The 18,091-nt window shown below is 39.4% G+C and overlaps 1 protein-coding gene across 1 annotated transcript in view; it reads right to left on the bottom strand.

Annotated features, from left to right (window-relative positions):
* DNAH5 (dynein axonemal heavy chain 5) overlaps positions 1-18,091 on the bottom strand; it is a 211,461-nt gene that overhangs the window by 47,593 nt on the left and 145,777 nt on the right. The window contains exons 58-63 of the mRNA XM_044916686.1: positions 17,717-17,893; positions 13,622-13,825; positions 8,599-8,778; positions 5,082-5,219; positions 1,097-1,232; positions 221-537 (exon numbers count right to left, since the gene is read on the bottom strand). Coding sequence (XP_044772621.1) covers positions 221-537; positions 1,097-1,232; positions 5,082-5,219; positions 8,599-8,778; positions 13,622-13,825; positions 17,717-17,893 — 1,152 coding nt within the window. The remainder of the gene's footprint in view (positions 1-220; positions 538-1,096; positions 1,233-5,081; positions 5,220-8,598; positions 8,779-13,621; positions 13,826-17,716; positions 17,894-18,091) is intronic.

Below are 18,091 nucleotides of genomic sequence, written 5' to 3'. Positions count from 1 at the left end.
AATCTGAAACCTTCGAAAGATGGCATTAGTAGAGATCCATACAAATGTAAATGTGATTTTTAGAAAAGATTTTAATATTAGACTTTAGGCTTGCATCTGTTACTGCTCTATCTAGGATTACAGTCTCTACTATTTTCAAATATTTCTTGACTCTCGGACTCTTGTTCATCTGGGGCAATAAAACTTGACAGTAACATAAATATACTCAAACACAAATTACCTGGAGTTCATTCTGGCTTTCTTTATTTTTAATCCAGATCTTCCCTTGAATTTGTGGATCAATTAACAAAGGATAGCGAGATGCCTTTGTGACAATAATTCCATTCTGAATAGATAGGTCATCATTTGGCAGACCTTGGAGGTTCCATTCACTAATAGTGGGAGCATCAATCAACATCTCATTGAGATTTAGACTGTCTCCAAATGGGATTTCCCGGGCTTTCATTTCCTTCTGCCAGTCATACAGCAGCAGATTGCGAAACTCTTGGTTAAATGGACCAGAATAAGATAGAAAAGCTGTAGCCAACAATACATCCCCTAAAACAGAAAACAAAACACCACTGAAATACTTTATAATCAGCCTTGTAATCGTGCAGAATACTAAACATTTTTTAAAGGCAACCACTCTTAAACTAACTTCCAGAAACCAAACTGTAACCACATTGCTGTGTCTTGGTGAATAAGCAGTAGATCATTGTTAAACAGGGTCCAAATGGTCCACCAAGTAATACCTGTTAGTCATCAACTAGGTTATTTTGACGCTTGTTGGATGTGAGAGTATGATTTTGGAGCTTAAGAGATACAAAACCTGAGAAGACAGAGCCTCCATTCCAAGTGACCCGAATCAATACAACCATTAGCTCATAGGAGAATTCAAAGTGACCTGATAAGAGGTTTGAAGATCATTAATACATCGAATAATGGCTGAATAGATGCCAGACCAATATTCATCCTTCTGAAATATCTGGACACACACACACACACACACAGGAATTTGAAATACTAGAGGGTTGGTTTGTATTCTGATAAAAGTTTCAGTTTGCTAACTCCCTAATGGAGTCAACACATAATCTGATTAATACAGGAATTTACATACCTACAAGTCTTTTTGTTTGTGCAGCAAACTCTTTACTTTGTTCTGTCCATCTTTCTTTTTCTCCCACCAAACCACCGATCAGAGTGGAGGCAGTCTGCATCTTTCGTCTGCAGCGCTCCGCATCTTCAAGCAAGGTCTAAAAAAAGGCCAGAATCAGAAGAAACCTTTTGTTCAGAAAAATACAGCCTCTGGCTCAAGAATATAATTTTAAACCATTATATATTATCTGCCCTTCTAAGATCTGTGAGCCACTTCTCCCATAGGAACCATAAGATTCAATTCCTGTGTGCCTGTGTTAGCCAAAGCCCAGCTCTTAAACCTTCACGTGGGGTCCTGAGCCCATGGGTCAGAGTCTCCCCAGGTGTTGATAACTAAGAGATAATAGAAATTTGCTTCATTCATGACTTCCCTATGAAGAAAAATAGAGATAAAATACAAGCCTACTTACTAATATATAGCACAAAAAAGGTAAAACAATACATATCCCTACTTGAAACTCAGGAATATTTTTCCTGTTAAAGTTCTAGCATCATTACTGCTTGATCTAAGTGCACATCTTCTTTGACTTGAGGTGAAACTTTAGATTATCTTCAGATTGTGCTGTTCTGAGGCTCACTCACACTTCCCAGTGACACCTGACTCAGCAGGTCCCTCTCTGGTGCTCTGGGTATCACTAAAAGACCTTGAACCAGACTTCCACACGCCACTCAACGCTCCTCTTTCTCCTTAAGGCAACTGCCAATTCTACTTGTAAAAACATATGTGTATGAAATAATAGTGGGGACAGATAAAGATTTAGCTACAAGACCAGTCATTGGAAGTTCACTTATAACATGTGTATGTTACACATAATATATAATTGTTATATATGCTAAATGTCTAATACTAGAGAAATATTTAAATGAATTATGGTATACCCGTGAATAAGACTACTCTGAAGCCATTAAAAATTATCTTATAAAAATTTTTATAACCAAGAAAATATTCATGATATATTACTAAGTTAAAAATTCAATTTATAAACAGTATGTATTGAATTATGTTATATATTCAAATGTTATATTTTACATATATTTTTAAATATATGTAAATCAAGGAATATGTTCAGATAGGAAATGAAAAAGAGCAAATATTTTTAGTGTTCATTTCCAGGATTCTCTATGTGTATCTTCCATAAGGAACATGAGTTGCTTTTGTAATAATAACATAATACAGTGTTTTTCAAAAGCAAGATATTTATTCTAGTTTTTTCTCTGGGACTCTGTTCTACTCTATTTTCCTTTCCCCGCAGAGTTAATGTAGGAAACCTAAAAGCCCAGCTGAGGTGTACCACATCTATATTGCCCATATTTATTTGTTTGTTTGTTTCTCCCCAAGAAGAAAGATGCCAACTGGGAAGTGTGATCCTACAAATCATTTATGTCTGCCTACCTCTGAAACAAACTTTTCATGTAAAAGATATTTTTAAGATTAAGTTGTCTTCCCAAAATTCCCCATCCCCACTCCCAATTGGCCAAATAAGGAAATGGCCAGGGCCCCCCCTCTGGCTTTTTTTTCCTGGGAGCCCATGCTCCTTTAGGGGATGGAAATAGCGAGAAGGGGAGAGGAGCAGACGTCAGAGAGTACAGGAGCCAGAAGCAGCTCTTCCCTCTGAGCCTGGCTGGGGCAGTGAGCGGACTTCCCTGGGTTCCTCTGGCAGGGCCCCGGCCCACCCTCTGTGGGTGCTCCCAGAGGGTAACTAGCCGTCCAGAAGGCCTAGGGAAGTGGGCCCCACAAAGGCACTGCTCTGTGCAGAAAGGAGCAGGGTACACTCTCCTTCAGCAGACAGCACAGACCTGGGGCAGGAGGTTATGGGTCCGACCGTGATGAACTGTGGATTCAAGGTCCTGCCCCTCCCCACCTTCCATAAGTCCATAAGCCCCCAGGACTCGCACGGAGCTCATGGAGGGGGAAGGAGCCACAGGATGACTAAAGGTCAGGTTCACTCCAGCATGTGGGAGGCAGGTGGACTCACAGCCAGATTTTGTGTTTTTTAATTTAAAAACCTTGATATTTGTTGAAACAAGTTTTAAAGTCAGAGCCATACCTTTACAGTAGCACTTCTTGTATGGTCCCCATAAGCAGGAGATCTCAAAACCAAAAATAATACTGAATGAACTAATTCAAAAATGTTACAACTGAAACATAACAACATAGGGCCTAAAATATTTCTAGTGTATTCAGTAGCGCCTCCAAATAGAAGTGAGTGTCCACCGTGTAACTAATGATCACATCTTCCCCACAGTTTCTAAAGTAGACTCTTTCGAATTGCAATGCTAATTTTCTCTTTACATGATGATAAGTGAATCCCAAAGAGCATAATTAACAAACCCAAATAGGTGTTGTACAATTACTTCTCTAAAATTTCTAAAAGGCTCTCCTTTTGCTTTCAGGAGTGGAAGTATCACACATTCTGCACATAGTAAAACTGAAGTGTTCATCTAAGTTCCCTTGTTGGGACTCCCATAAGAGATGGGACTATCAGAGCAGGAATCTCAATCCTGACCAGTGAAGACTGAGAACAGGCAGGAGGAAACTCCGTAAAATCATCAAGGGAAGAACAGAGTGAATCTGTCTCTTATTTATCAAACACAGGATTTACCAGAGGCAGATACAGACTTTGTGGGGCCAGAAGCTTACATAATCTGTGGGGTGGGGTCCACTTCAAGAAAATCACTAGAGATTCACAAATACAAAACACCCAAGTGAATATGTATTTAGATTGAGAGGGGGAAAAAAACACTACAAAGTCTTGGTGTCTTAGAAACTCAGGTACCTTTCCTCTGAAATTTCTAGGTATTTTATCTGAACGCTTATATGCAAATACTTGCCAATCATAACCTGGTCTCCCTCCCCCTAATGCCAACTGGGAAGTGTGATCCTACAAATCATTTATGTCTGCCTACCTCTGAAACAAACTTTTCATGTAAAAGATATTTTTAAGATTAAGTTGTCTTCCCAAAATTCCCCATCCCCACTCCCAATTGGCCAAATAAGGAAATGGCCAGGGCCCCCCCTCTGGCTTTTTTTTCCTGGGAGCCCATGCTCCTTTAGGGGATGGAAATAGCGAGAAGGGGAGAGGAGCAGACGTCAGAGAGTACAGGAGCCAGAAGCAGCTCTTCCCTCTGAGCCTGGCTGGGGCAGTGAGCGGACTTCCCTGGGTTCCTCTGGCAGGACCCCCAGGAACCCCAGCACCTAGGAGCCTGTGCACATGAGGAGTTCTGAAACTTAAGCTACATTAGGTGTGTGTTAAAGCTGCCCAAATTTCCAGAAGCAAAGAAGCCCCCGTGGAGCTGGAATTAGTATAAATAAGATAAAGAACTTACTGCCCAGTGGATCAGAAACGTATGAACCCAGATTCTGAAAGGTTCTACAGCTGCTAGCTTGCAGACTAGGTTGAGAAGACCATAGATGGTCATTGCCATCAGATGCAACCACGTGGCCAGTCACACTGGTCCAGCAGAGAGGCCTGAAGTGGACACCAGAAGGCCAAGGTCTAGTTCAGACTATCCAGCCCTATGACCAGGAGCCGTCCTCTGGACCTCAGCTCCTTTCTCCAAAACAACAACAAAAAATATCCACCTTGCTTATCTTGCAAGATTATTTCAAAGATTAAAATGAGATAAAGTGGGAAGACGTGATTTGAAAAACATAACAGAAAGTGTTCCACAGGGGCTGTTTCCATCACCATCCATAAGGAGACTCAGGATGTTCACGTTCCAGACCTGACTTCTATCTTGGCTGACCATCCTGACCTCTCACCAACGTCCTTGGTGTTAGAAACAAACTCCAGGGCTTAGTGAGGGATGATGTGTGGTTTATGTACTATATATACATTAAATCCATCCCTGCTGGGAACCAAACCCTTGGAGAGAGAAAGGAGCAAAGGAAGGGTTTACAATAGCCATGTTGGTATATGACAGGCCTTCCCATGCTGAGGAGTTACCTGCTTTTCGGTCATGGCCTGTTCATACTCAGCCTGCACCATGTCGAGCTCTGCTTGCTTGTCATCCAGCTCAGCCTGGGCCTTCTGCAGATCCTGCATGGCCAAGATGTAACGATTCTCCTGTACCACCAAGTTGGCCTGCAAAGGACATACCCAAGGCAAATGATGAATGATGCACAGCCAACCAAACAGCCAGCATCTCATCTGAGATCTCAGCAATGCTCATACCTGTTCTCTGCTCTACCCCTAGAGTCTTTTCAAGTTGCATTAAGTCAGGACCAAATCTTAGTGTGGACTTGATATAAATGTTTATAAGCAGAAAATTATAATTCATTCGAAGTCAGCACATTTTTTCCATAAGTGCCAGATAATAAAGAGTTTAGATGTTTTGGGCCAAGGGGCAAAATCAAGGCTATTGTTCTGCACTTAATTAAAAACCATTTAAAAAATGTAAAAACTCTTCTTATTTCACAAGCTGTACACATAGAGGTTGTGAGCTAGATTTGGCCTGTGGGCCGGAGTTTGCTGGTCCTTAGATCAGAGCATTGCAGTATTAAATGCATAGGTACATTACAGAACATTGTAATATTATTATAGAAGAAGAAAAAACTGAATATTGAGAACCTTCTGCCTGGTAAGACTCATCACTATTGATAAGGATGTTAAAACAAGATAAAAAATGGAACCTAATTATTCACTGAATGTAAAATAGAGATTTTGTGAGTCGTGGTGATCTTGATGTTGTTCTTGTAGTCTTCATATATTGTTTTCCTCCCATAAAAGAAGTGATACCTTGAGCTGTGACTAATTAAAAATATTGTTTTTAAGGAAGCTACTAAATTTGACTCAAAAGACATATTCAAAAGCAATATTAGCAAAAGACGAGATGTAGAAAACAGTCCATGCTTACAGGAATTTAGATGCTTTAAACAATTTTTTGGAATCAAGTTTTTCCTTTTTAAGTCTCTAAAATGTTAAAATTGACTTTAATGGGGATAATCCACTATTAGGGCCACATTCTCTCTGGAGTTTTTCAGAAGAAAAGATTATCTTGAAAAAAATTTTCTGAAATAAATTATTTTCCTGTCTGACAACCTCAGGCTCCCAAATTTTGGCAGAATAATTCTTTAAGGGAAAGTCAAAGTTCCTTAAGTTACTAGGACCAATGACAGGCAAAAGTGTGGCTTAACAGCTACACTTTAAAAAGGATCTAACTCTTGGGACATTATCTTCTCAGGTCTGCTGTAAACTGCACCTGTCGCTGTGGCTTAAACATAAAAGAAAAACAAGGTAACAATGCCCAACAACTCACTAAAGCAACACACTAATGTCAAAGCCCCAGAGATTTGGGGTATTTTTTAGAATTTTACTCAGAAAAAATAAATCGAAAACATTTTTAATGAAGCACTTGAAAGTTGCCAACCAAAAGGCACAGAATCCTTCAAGTCCAGCAGCTCACCTCAGGAGCTGTGGGACTCCATGCAGACCACTTACACTCTGGAAGTTTCAGTTTATCCATGAAGATGTTGAAAATCTACCTCCTAGGATGTGTGTGTGCGAGAGGATTAAATAAGATAACATACGTAAACACCCACGGCTGGTGCCTGGCATACAACAAGAATTCAATAAATAATAGATGTTGTTGTCTGAGTTTAGTATTTAAGACTCTACTGTTATAAACGTTCTGTTTATGTGGACTGATATTTACTGGTTTTCATGGTTTTCAAGGAGAAATCGCATTATAATTAACGTGAATGGAGTCTAAATTGGCATTAGTTGGTATTTAAGTTTATTCACTACTAGACATCACTTGGCCCCTTGAGAGGGATTGCCAGACGAAGGAGAAGAGCCCCTCAGGGTCCTCGTCACTGCTTAGTGTTGAGGAGGTTCCAGCTGGAGTGTAAAGAGTGTCCTTAATCTGTCCTCACTCAGAGGCAGGAGCTTGCCAGGGAACCCCCCCCCAGGAACACGTGAAATTATAGGCCTCAGTCAGTGATGCTTCACACGTGAGCAGAGTTGCCCAGTGATAACCTGCACTCTCGCCATCGTTGCCTTCTCCTTAAGCAGTGACTGTGTAGGCTCTCTCTAACGGCACTTATTTTCATGACAGAACATTCAGAAGGCCCTGACACAGCCCTGACGCACGTCAGGCTCCCAGGAGGTGGGTGCTCATAAGACCTTAGGAGGCCACTTCCAAGACTGACTTCCCAGAAAGAAAAGCAGAGGTTCTAGGCACAAGTAAAACATTCCCCCTTCTGACTGTGTTCCCTTCACTTCCTACCACAGCATCTAGATTGTCCTAAGACTAGGTGGAGGCTAAAATGTCCTGGAACAGGGCAAGGGATTTCCTTGTTCTCATGTAAGCCTTGTTCAGAATGGCCATTATTTGGTACTGATAGCAGCTCATTTTATTTAAAATAATTACAACAAAATAAAAGCAACATGAATTCAACTGCCATTCCCTTAAAAACACTGTATGCTTACTCACTGGAAAAATTTGCAAAGGATGCCCTGTATTTTTCATTTGATAAGGTGGTTATAACTCAGCCAATATCAGAATGCCCATTTTGGAGCTATGCTGGAAGTCTTCAATGGTCCCAAAATTCATAACATCGACAGCATGGCATCAATCATTTGCTCTAAAATTCCCTAAACCAAATGAGTCTTTGTTCTTTTAAGTTGCTTTAAGACCCCAAGGGGCTTCAGCCACTGAATAAATGACCCTGGTATGGTAACAGTTAGAAAATAAAATGGGACTTGCAACTTGATCCCTATCTTCTTTCCACTCTCGATTATTTTTATCATGATTATTAAGTTCCTCGGGTAGTTTATAAGCATAAGTGGATTTCAGTTGATGGTTGAGAGAGATCAGACTCATACAAAAGCAAAATAATCAACCAGGCCACACATGCGATTTTTGAGACATTGGTATTCCATTTTCAAAGCATGTATTTGTCTCCCCATCTGCTGAAGACTGTCACTGATGGGGATGTGTATGTGCATCTGAAGCCTAGAAAAGCAATTAATCAAAGGGAAACAGGCATACTCTCCAATTACATTAAAGAGCAGATGACATTCATTTTCTTTCCTGAGGGACAAAGGAGAAGAGCGGGAGTATTATGTCATACCTTACAACCAAGACCAGCCACCAACTGTGTACTTATCCTGCCTCGGACATAAGATTCCTTGGCAGGAGATCTTGGACATTATCAGGGGATTCTATGCTATAGTTTTCTGTGTTTCTTTGATGCTGTGGAGGAAAAATACCCAACAGCCCACAGTGGACTTGGCATCCCAGAGAGTCCATGCTTAAAGGCTTGCACAACTCTGACTGGAGTGGTTATTACAGAGAAGAGAAACATCCTGTGCTTGGCCTTTCTGTCACTTGCTCTCCCCATGGACTTGAATACAACCACACCAGAGGCCAAAGGTTCCTGTGCTATCTGAAAAGATAAGGCCAGGTGACCTCAAGGGCTCTTACAGGCACGTATCATGTGGTTTTACCCAGGAGGCTCACCTTCAGAGGCAACACTTCTCTGTTGATAGAAAAGAAGGAAGCCATGGCTTTGGTCCAGGAACAAAGGCCAGCTACGTTCCCACATACGCGTTTAGCAGTTTCAATGTTGTAGTCTGTCATTTCAAAGTAAGGATTCAAAAATTCTATCACTTCTTCATTGATTGTGTCTTTTGGGAATTGCTATGAAAGAAAAAGAGTAAAATGAAGTCAAAATACTTGTTTCCATGAAGTCATACATCATGCTTACAATACCACTGGTATTATTGAATAACCAAGAATGGATGAATGACATCACACTTTGTTGATATCTCAGGATATTGGGCCAAAGTCCTGAAAGCAAAAACAGAGTAAGCAGTGAGAGCAAAAAAGTCAGAGCATACTTTAGCTTCTGTGAACAAGAGATGCCAACCCTCAATAAATGTTCTGGGATCCAGGGAAAGAGTAAATTATTTAGGTGATGAATACTAATATGGTTACTAAAATTTCCAAAGTGATAACATTCTCATGTCATTAATCCTAAATAGGTGAATTGTAAGCCCATAAAATCAATAATGGAAAACAAATACACTCAGGTATACTCAGCCTAAGGACAAAATCTATTTAGCATTTAGCCGCAACTAAATGCTTCATACATTCAAAGAGAGGTTCTATTAAATTCATCTGAAATTCAAAGTTAACAACGTGGACATTAGGTCTTGAGGGCAATGAATTAATTTTTAATTATAAAATTATCCAGAATGTGAGAGAACTGTTATCTTCTGAAGGGATATAAAATTGAAAAAGTGGATTATGAATGCTTTCTTACGTCAAGAGAAGACTGGCCAACCAACGAACCTGGACCTTCCTCAAGAGGTGTTTGATCCTCTCAAAGAAGATGATTAGATCTTCTCCAAGTAGAAAGGAATGCAGTGCCTACATAACAGCTTTCACAGAACATACATGAGATAGGATGGAACCCACACTCTCATTTAGACATCTTCCACTACAAGTTTCTTTTATGACCTTTGAGAAACAGTGAAGCCAGAAGAATATTTGGGAGCCATGGAAGGGCAGTGGTGACAGAAGGCAAGTGGCAAGGGAGCTTCCAAGAGCAGGGGCCCTGCCACCAGTCACATAGGACAGGAACCTTGAGTCACCCACCAGGATGCTCTGTGAGGTCCAATTCCTCTGTCACACTTTGCTGTTAAAACTGCTTAAGTCTCCTCCATCGCCACACGCACCCATCAGAGTTAACCTCCCCTCCACTCAAGCAGCCTGTTATTCCTTCTCGGTGGCACTGACGTCAGAGAGTCCCATATTTTAATTTTAATTATCTGGGGCAGGTCTGCACGGCCCCCGGTTTCATAAGCTGCCCACTGCTGCAGCTGCTGTAAGGTGGCTCACAAGATGCTCCAGCCACCTGGCAACGTGGCATTGAAAACGGAGCGATAGGCAGTGCTAAGGTCATTGCTTGGGACACAGACGTGACTTGGGTATTCCCAGGTAGTTGTGTCAAGATCCAAATATGAAAGATAAAACAATAAAACTTCTAGAAGAAAACACAGAAGCATTTATTCTGCCTTAGAGGCAGAGGAGCAAAGATTTACCAAACAGAACCCAGAAAGCACAATTAAGGAAAACAGTGATAAACTGGACTACATTAAACTTAAGAATGTCTGTGGATCAAAGGACAGATTTAATGGAATGAACAACTAAGGCAGAAAGTGGAAGAAGATATTTGCAAATTACTCATGTTTTATAGAAAGAAATTCTACCCATTAATAAAAAACTTTAATGGACAAGAGCCCTAGACAGGCATTTAACAAAAGAATTCCCAAGAGGCTCATAAAAGAGGCTGATGAAAGGATGATGAAAGATTCTCAGCATCATTATTTACCAGGGAAATGCAAACTAAACCCACAATAATAAGACACCACTATAAACCCATCAGAATAGAGAAAAACAGAAAATAGTTAAGATGTAGAACAACTTAGAATGGCTAAAATGAATAACTCAGGAAACAACAGATGTTGGTGAGGATGCGGAGAAAGGGGAAACCCTCTTACACTGTTGGTGGGAATGCAAACTGGCGCAGCCACTCTGGAAAACACTATGGAGGTGCCTCAAGATGTTAAGAATAGAGCTACCCTACGACCCAGCAATTTCACTACTAGGTATTTATCCAAAGGATACAAAAATAGTGATTCGAAGGAGCACCTGCATCCCAATGTTTATAGCAGCAATGTCCATCTTTCCAATATGGAAAGAGCCCAGATGTCCATCAACAGATGAATGGATAAAGAAGATGTGGTCCATATATACAGTGGCATACTACTCAGCCATCAGAAAGAATGAAATCTTGCCATTTGCAATGACGTGGATGGAACTAGAGGGTATTATGCTAAGCGAAATAAGTCAATCAGAGAAAGACAAATACCATATGATTTCACTCATATGTAGAATTTAAGAACAAAACACATGAACATAAGGGAAGGGAAGGAAAAATAAAGTAAGATGAAAACACAGAGGGAGGCAAACCGTAAGACACTCTTAACTCTAGGAAACAAACTGATGGTTGCTGGAGGGGAGTGGGTGGGGGGATGAGGTAATTGGGGGATGGGCATTAAGGAGGGCACGTGATGTGATGAGCACTGGGTGTTATATGCAACTGATGAATCATTAAATTCTATCCCTGAAATTAACAATACACTATATTTTAACTAAATTGAATTTAAATAAAAAAATTTTTTAAAAAGATGTAGAACAACTTATATACTGCTGGCAGATATGTAAACCGATACAGCTATTTTTTGAAAACTCTTTGGTACTACTTATGAAGTGCTTTAAGTGTATACGGATGGTAGCTACACTTGTGGTGAGCATAGCACAATATACAGAGTTGTCTAATCACTATGTTGTACACCTGAAATTAATGTAACACTGTGTGTCAACTACACTTCAATCAAACAAACAAACAAACAAACTTACATCTATTAAGAAAATGTATAACCTAAGACCCAGAAATTCCATTCCTGAGTACAGAGCCAATTGAAATGCAAATACAGCCACCAAATTACCTATAGACCAATATTCATAGTAGTTTTAGCTTTATTTATAATAGCCAAAAACTAGTAACAACCCAAAAATCCACCAACAGTACAATGGACAAATAAATTGAAACATATGATAGCATTTCACACTGTGCTGGTTCATACACGCTCATGAGGAACCATTGCTAAATTTGCAGGAATTTTGCAAACTTCTTATTAAATAGAACCATTATTAATAATTAAATTATATAAACTTACAATTTAAATTTCATTTAAAATAAAAATAACGCATAGGAAAAGAAGTAATCACTTTATATTATTTTACTACATTTTACTACCTATATTTTGAGGTCGTTTATATCTATTGTACCCACGTGGGGGTACATTCCTACTATTCTACTAGGCACTTCTCCCCAGCTCTACATTCAACAAGATCATTTTGGTAGCTTGAAATTGGCCATTGTGGGGATATTTACACCATGGAAATTGGCAAATACTACAAATTAGACTTTTTGTTCTTTTTTTTTTCTTTTTTCGCCTCTGAGAACCAGTTGTTTTAAATATTTACCACATACTACCACTTCACATACTGAACAGCTATACAGCAATGAAAAAAGAATGAAATACTACCCTTGCAAAATAAGAATGAATCTCAAAGCCTTGTTGAATAAAAGAGACCAAAACAAAAGAAGTCACATGACATGATTTCATATCTATAAATTTCAAAATGAACAAAATTAATTATCAGGATAAAGATCAGAATAATGGTTATCTTAGAGGAAGTTACTGACTGGTTTGGGATACCAGAGAGATATCCGGGGTCTAGAAATACAAATCTTGATTTCTGTGTTTATTAACAGGTATATACTTATGTAAATATTCATTAATCTGTGTACTTAAAATTTGTAGATTTTATCATATGTTAAGTTTTACATCAAAATTAAAAACATGCGAATTACTCAAAAAATTACTATTGAGATTTGTAAAATATAAATATACATATATTTGTATTCAATATGCAAACACAATATATGCACATATGTATTGCTTTCTTAATATAATTTTTTAAATTTTTATTTAAACATGTCACTGATGATGCCTTAAAAGCCTAAAATCTGTCAGGAAAGGCTCTAATGCTTGTTTTTAAAGCTCTAATGGCTTGTTTTTGAAAGAGAAAATTCTATTCTGAAAAAATACTGAAATATGTGTTCAATATATGTATGTAGAATATTATCAAGGCTTGAAAAAGAAGAAAATCCTGCCATTTGCGGAGGACATTATGCAAAATGAAATAATCCAGACACAGAAAGGCAAATCCTGCATGTCTCACTTATATATAGAATCTAAAATAGTCAAACTCCTAGAAGCAGAGAGCAGAATGGTGGTTGCCAGGGATAAGGGGAAGGGAAATGGGAAGATGTTGGTCAAGGGGTACAAAGTATCAAGTTGCAAGAAGAATAAGTCCTAAGACCTCGTGCACAGCAATATGAATACAGTTAACAACATTGTATACTCCAAATTTTCTAAGTGTTCTCACCACAAAATAAAATGGCAACCGTGAAGTCATGGATACTTTAGCTTGACTGTGGCAATGATTTCACAGTGTATACATACCTCTAAATATCAAGTTGTACACCTTAATATAGAGAATTTTTTTTGAGGGAGAGAGAGCACATGAGTGAGCGGGGTGGGGAGAGAGGGGCAGAGGGAGAGGGGGGAGAGAGGGGGGGAGCCTCCCAAGCAGGTTCCACAACCCTGAGATCATGACTTGAGCCGAAATCAAGAGTCAGACACTTAACCAACTGAGTCACCCAGGCAACCCAATATAGAGAATTTTTATATGTCATTATACCTCAATAAAGATGGCAAAAAATTGGATAAGTCAAAATATGTATGCACAGCAAATTCTTTTCTGAAACTTATTCTACTAAAAGACTCAGACACTCTAATGAAGTCTGAGTCCCCTTTCAGCCCATTGTTACTGAACTACCAACCTGTAAGTTCTGTAAGAAGTTTCCTGCAGTCATGAGTTTTAAAGATTCTTGCCAGGACGGAATTGTACAGCTTTTTTCCAGGTCAATTTTCACTGCATTGACTTTCCTTTGAAACAGGAGCAGCACACAATCCATGATCCTCATGATGAGGTGAGGGGGTCGGCCCAACGTGCGGACAGTGGCGATGTCCGAAGGCTTGATGGTCTGCAGGACGAGAGGAGGTCATCATCCAATCTCAGATAAGAAAGTGTGGACCAACCTTTAGTCTCTAAATGCTATTTTGACAGAGGAAAGCAAGCATTTTTGAGTTAGATGCAGAGTCATAAGGTTTAGATGCATGGTTAATCGCCAAGAAACCCATGTCCCCAAAAGTTCAAACTTATACAATTCAAACTGACAACAAGAGGAGACACAGTGAGGGAAATGTTGGTGAGCAGCTAAGGAGCTGTGACTTCTCTAAAATTGTACAGACCACTATGTGTCAGAAAAAAAAAAAAAAAGAGTATAATCTGAAAGAGAATACTCAGCACTTGAAGGAGCTACGAGGAATTCTCAACCAGGAAAACTCCAGGATGTGCAGTGCTTTTTACTCATTAGTTATGTAGGTCAAGAATCTGCCTCTCTCTTTAGCAACCCAGACTTGTCACAGTGGACTGACACTAGCAGGTAGCCCCAGGGCTGACAGATTGAATAATTAGAGGTTTCGGAGCTGGGAAATGACCTTTAAATGATGGAACTTAAAGCAATATGAATTTCACTAACTCAGAAAAGTCCTGTCCCATTTCTAGTATGGAGATTCTGAGAGAGCAAATTATTTAATAGTCACACAGAAGGATTGGGGTTGCTAATAACCTCTCTGTCTCCTACACTCTTTATGGAATAAGTATTAGAAAAACAGTAAATATAAGAATCTGATACAGTCCTATTTCTAGGACAAATAGTATACACTCATCCCTTCCAGATCTTATTTGCATGTGCATACTCCCCATCAAATGAAGGTGACCAATGACCTTCTAATCAAAGCTAATAATCTTTTCTCTGAGGATTAAGGGGGAAAAAAATGAAGAAGGAAACCACTGAACATGTTAATTAGAAATGTAACTATTGACTTTGAAAATGTTTGTTTCGGGAGATTAGTCTTTGTGAACACGAGACGACTGGAAGCGAAGGAGAATTTGTTTTCAAGAACTGGAAATGGCAGATAGATCTTGATATGAGATGAATGGCTAGAAAAGAAAGGAGAGAAATATATTAGCAGCCTGTGGGGAAAGTAGGGTCAAATAAACGTTGTATAAGCTGTAAGAGCTAGACGTACTTATTTTACTTTAGCTTTAAAAGGGAACATTCTCAAACAGAATTGGGCTCAATTATGTTAGGTGCCCAGGTAAAAGGAGCTGGGGGAAGAGGTATATCTAAAGTTCAACCTATTTCAGCTAAGTATTGGATTCCTCTTTTACTCTGCAGGCAAAGCAATATGACTGCTACAGAATTTCCTAGATATCCTTGCAATATTATAGTTATTTAACATCTGGAGGTATTTTGTATGATTGCGTGGAGTCAGATTAGCTTTGAGATAGGAAGAGAAAAGATCTTTGCTATTATCTTATTTGTTGTACAGATTTATGTAGCCTGATGCCAAAAAGTTAGTTTGAGTGGATCTGGAACTTCTTAGAATATATTGGTAGTACCGTATTTTAAGATTTCAAAAGTTCACAAAGAAGCAATAAAATGGAGGCAGAACCAATGAAGGAAATTTTTGAAAATCTCTCCAAGACACACCATCATGTCACCCCTGTTTCCACCCATTTCAGCATTGATAATTAATTATATAATGCAGAATATCTCAGTGGTAGAGAACATGAAATTAGGAGGATAAAGGAAAATATAATATCAAAAGGATGACAAGTCTTTTAAATCCTGGGAAAATGTATACCTTTAAGCATGATCTAAGATGCCATATGCCCTATTTCTATGATGCCATTGGGTTTGGAAGTTTCTTTACACTATCAATATATTCTCTCTGCTGATCAGAGACTCTCAGTCTAAAGCCAAGATGCCCCAAAAAAGAGGGTGAGTGGGGGTCAGAATCTTGAAGAGATATCTGCACTCCCATGTTCACTGCAGCATTATTTACAATAGCCAAAATATAGAGGCAACCTAAGTATCCACCGATGGATGAGTGGATAAAGAAATGTGAGAGATATATATATACAGTATGCATGTGTGTGTGCATCCATGAGTGTGTGTGTGTGTGTGACTGCCTGTGTACAATGGAATATTATTCAGTCTTAAAAAAAAAAAAAAAAAGGAAACCCTGCCATTTGAGACAACAAGGATGGACCTAGGGGCCATTTTGCCAAGTAAAATAAACTAAATACAGAAAAACAAATACTGTATGATCCCATTTATATGGAATCTAAAACAGTCAAGATTCATAGAAGCAGAGAGTAGAATGGCGATTGTCAGGGCCTAGCAGGAGGAGGAAATGGGGAGCTGATGGTCAAAGGGTACAAATTCTCAGTTATGCAAAATAAATAAATTCTGGTCTATTTAATACTGTATTATATACTTCAAATTTGTCAAGAGGGTAGATTTTAGATATTACGTTAAATGTTTTTAGCACATAAAACAACAACAACAATAATATTAAAGGGAGCAGGGGGAAGCTTTGGGAGGTAATGGACAGGTCAATGGATTTGAAGGTGGGGATAGTTTCACAGGTATACACTTATTCCCAAACTCTCCGAGGGGTATACATTATACACGTTCAGCTTTTTACATGTCAATCATATGCCAATAAGTTGGTTTTAAAAAAAGGGGCAGGGGGAGATGAGGAACCCACCAACCTGAGAGACTGAAGACCCAGCAGAGCTTCGGGGATGAAGAAGCACAGTTTAGTCAGTGCAAGAAGGAACAGAGGAACAATAAGTAAAGACGTATCCCAGTAAGAGTAGTGTGGAAAGTTGGAGAGATCCAGGAGAAGGCAATCTCTTTGTTGTCTCAAAAGAGTAGAAATTCATATTTGCATATTGCTCAGGAAATTTAAAGACTCAACTTGGATCAGAAAGATTGAGAAGTGTTTCAGGCAGTGAGATCAGGAAGGGGTTAAAGAAAATTGCATTATCAAGGGGTGCCTGGGTGGCTCAGTCATTAAGCGTCTGTCTTCGGCTCAGGTCATGATCCCAGGGTCCAGCCCCGCATTGGGCTCCCCGCTCAGCGGGAAGCCTGATTCTCCCTCCCCCATTCCCCCTGCTTGTTTCTCTCTCTGGCTGTGTCTCTCTCTGTCAAATAAATAAAATCTTTAAAAAAAAAAAGAAAGAAAGAAAGAAAATTGCATTATCAAGTAATGAGGCATGCTCAGTTGAGGTTCTGGAACCTGAATTAGCTGTGGACAGATCAGCAGGGTTTCATTTCTCCAGCTGTTCCCTAGGCCAGGAATAATAAAAAACATAGGGCCGTAGAGGATTAAGAGTGAAGTAAAAGCAGTCTTAAACTGAGTCCAAAGAAATCTTACATTGAATCTTCAACACTCGACCAGCCCTTTAAGGTGTGGCCCATTGCACTAAACTCAACATATTTTCTCACAATCCAACCTTCCATTCTTGCCACACAACTGCATTGAATAATTGTCAGAGGCCGCTCAAAACCCGCCATTCACGAGCTCCATCAGATCAGCAGTTCTGTATTTGGATAATTCATAGATAAACTCCGAGCACATTGTATCTTACAGACCTGCTCCGGTGTCCTCAATGAATGAGTAGGGAAATGTTATCTTAGAAATTTTATGTGGCATTCCCGATGTCATGTAGGCTTGCTGGTGACAGAGTGGGAACGAGAACCCAGGACTCCTGACCATCAACATACAACACTGCCCATTATTCGTGAGGGAAGAAAATGAAATGGGAAGCAGCTAGTGCAAAATCTCTGAAGAGCTAATAACATCTCCCTGCAGAAAATATTACTTGAGATTTTTCCAGTGAGGAGCCCTTTGCTCTGAAGGAGTAGAGCATTTCCTTGCTGTTACTCATCTTTTCTTCATCCTTGCCCATCATCCTAGGCACTAAGCATGACATCTGCCACATTGCACAGATTTACCTTCAGGGCTGCTTCTGCTTCTTCTAAAGCTGGTTTTGCTGCTTCCAGTTTCTCTTCGGCAATGGCTTTATCTTTAGAGATGCCGTCCACGATGGCTTGGGCTTTGTCCTTCACCTTCTGTACCTCAGCTTTGACCTTCTCGGCGGCCTGTGCTTTCATTGTCACTTCTTTTAAGACCTAATTCAATATAAAACAAAAAAACATCTCGTCAAACATACGCTGTCAAGCTGAAAATGCACATTTTCCGTTGATCTGTTGATTGTGTCCACTTCTAGGGTATTTCACAGGAAAATTAAGAGTACTGTATTCTATTGGAAATAATGTATCCTTTCATGGTTACAATGTAGTGAAGACGCATAGATCATTAACATTTAT

This window comes from Neomonachus schauinslandi, chromosome 7, assembly GCF_002201575.2.
Source record: "Neomonachus schauinslandi chromosome 7, ASM220157v2, whole genome shotgun sequence".
Taxonomy (NCBI): domain Eukaryota; kingdom Metazoa; phylum Chordata; class Mammalia; order Carnivora; family Phocidae; genus Neomonachus; species Neomonachus schauinslandi.
Note: the sequence above shows the minus strand (reverse complement) of the source record. Positions and strands in the feature narration are given on the sequence as shown.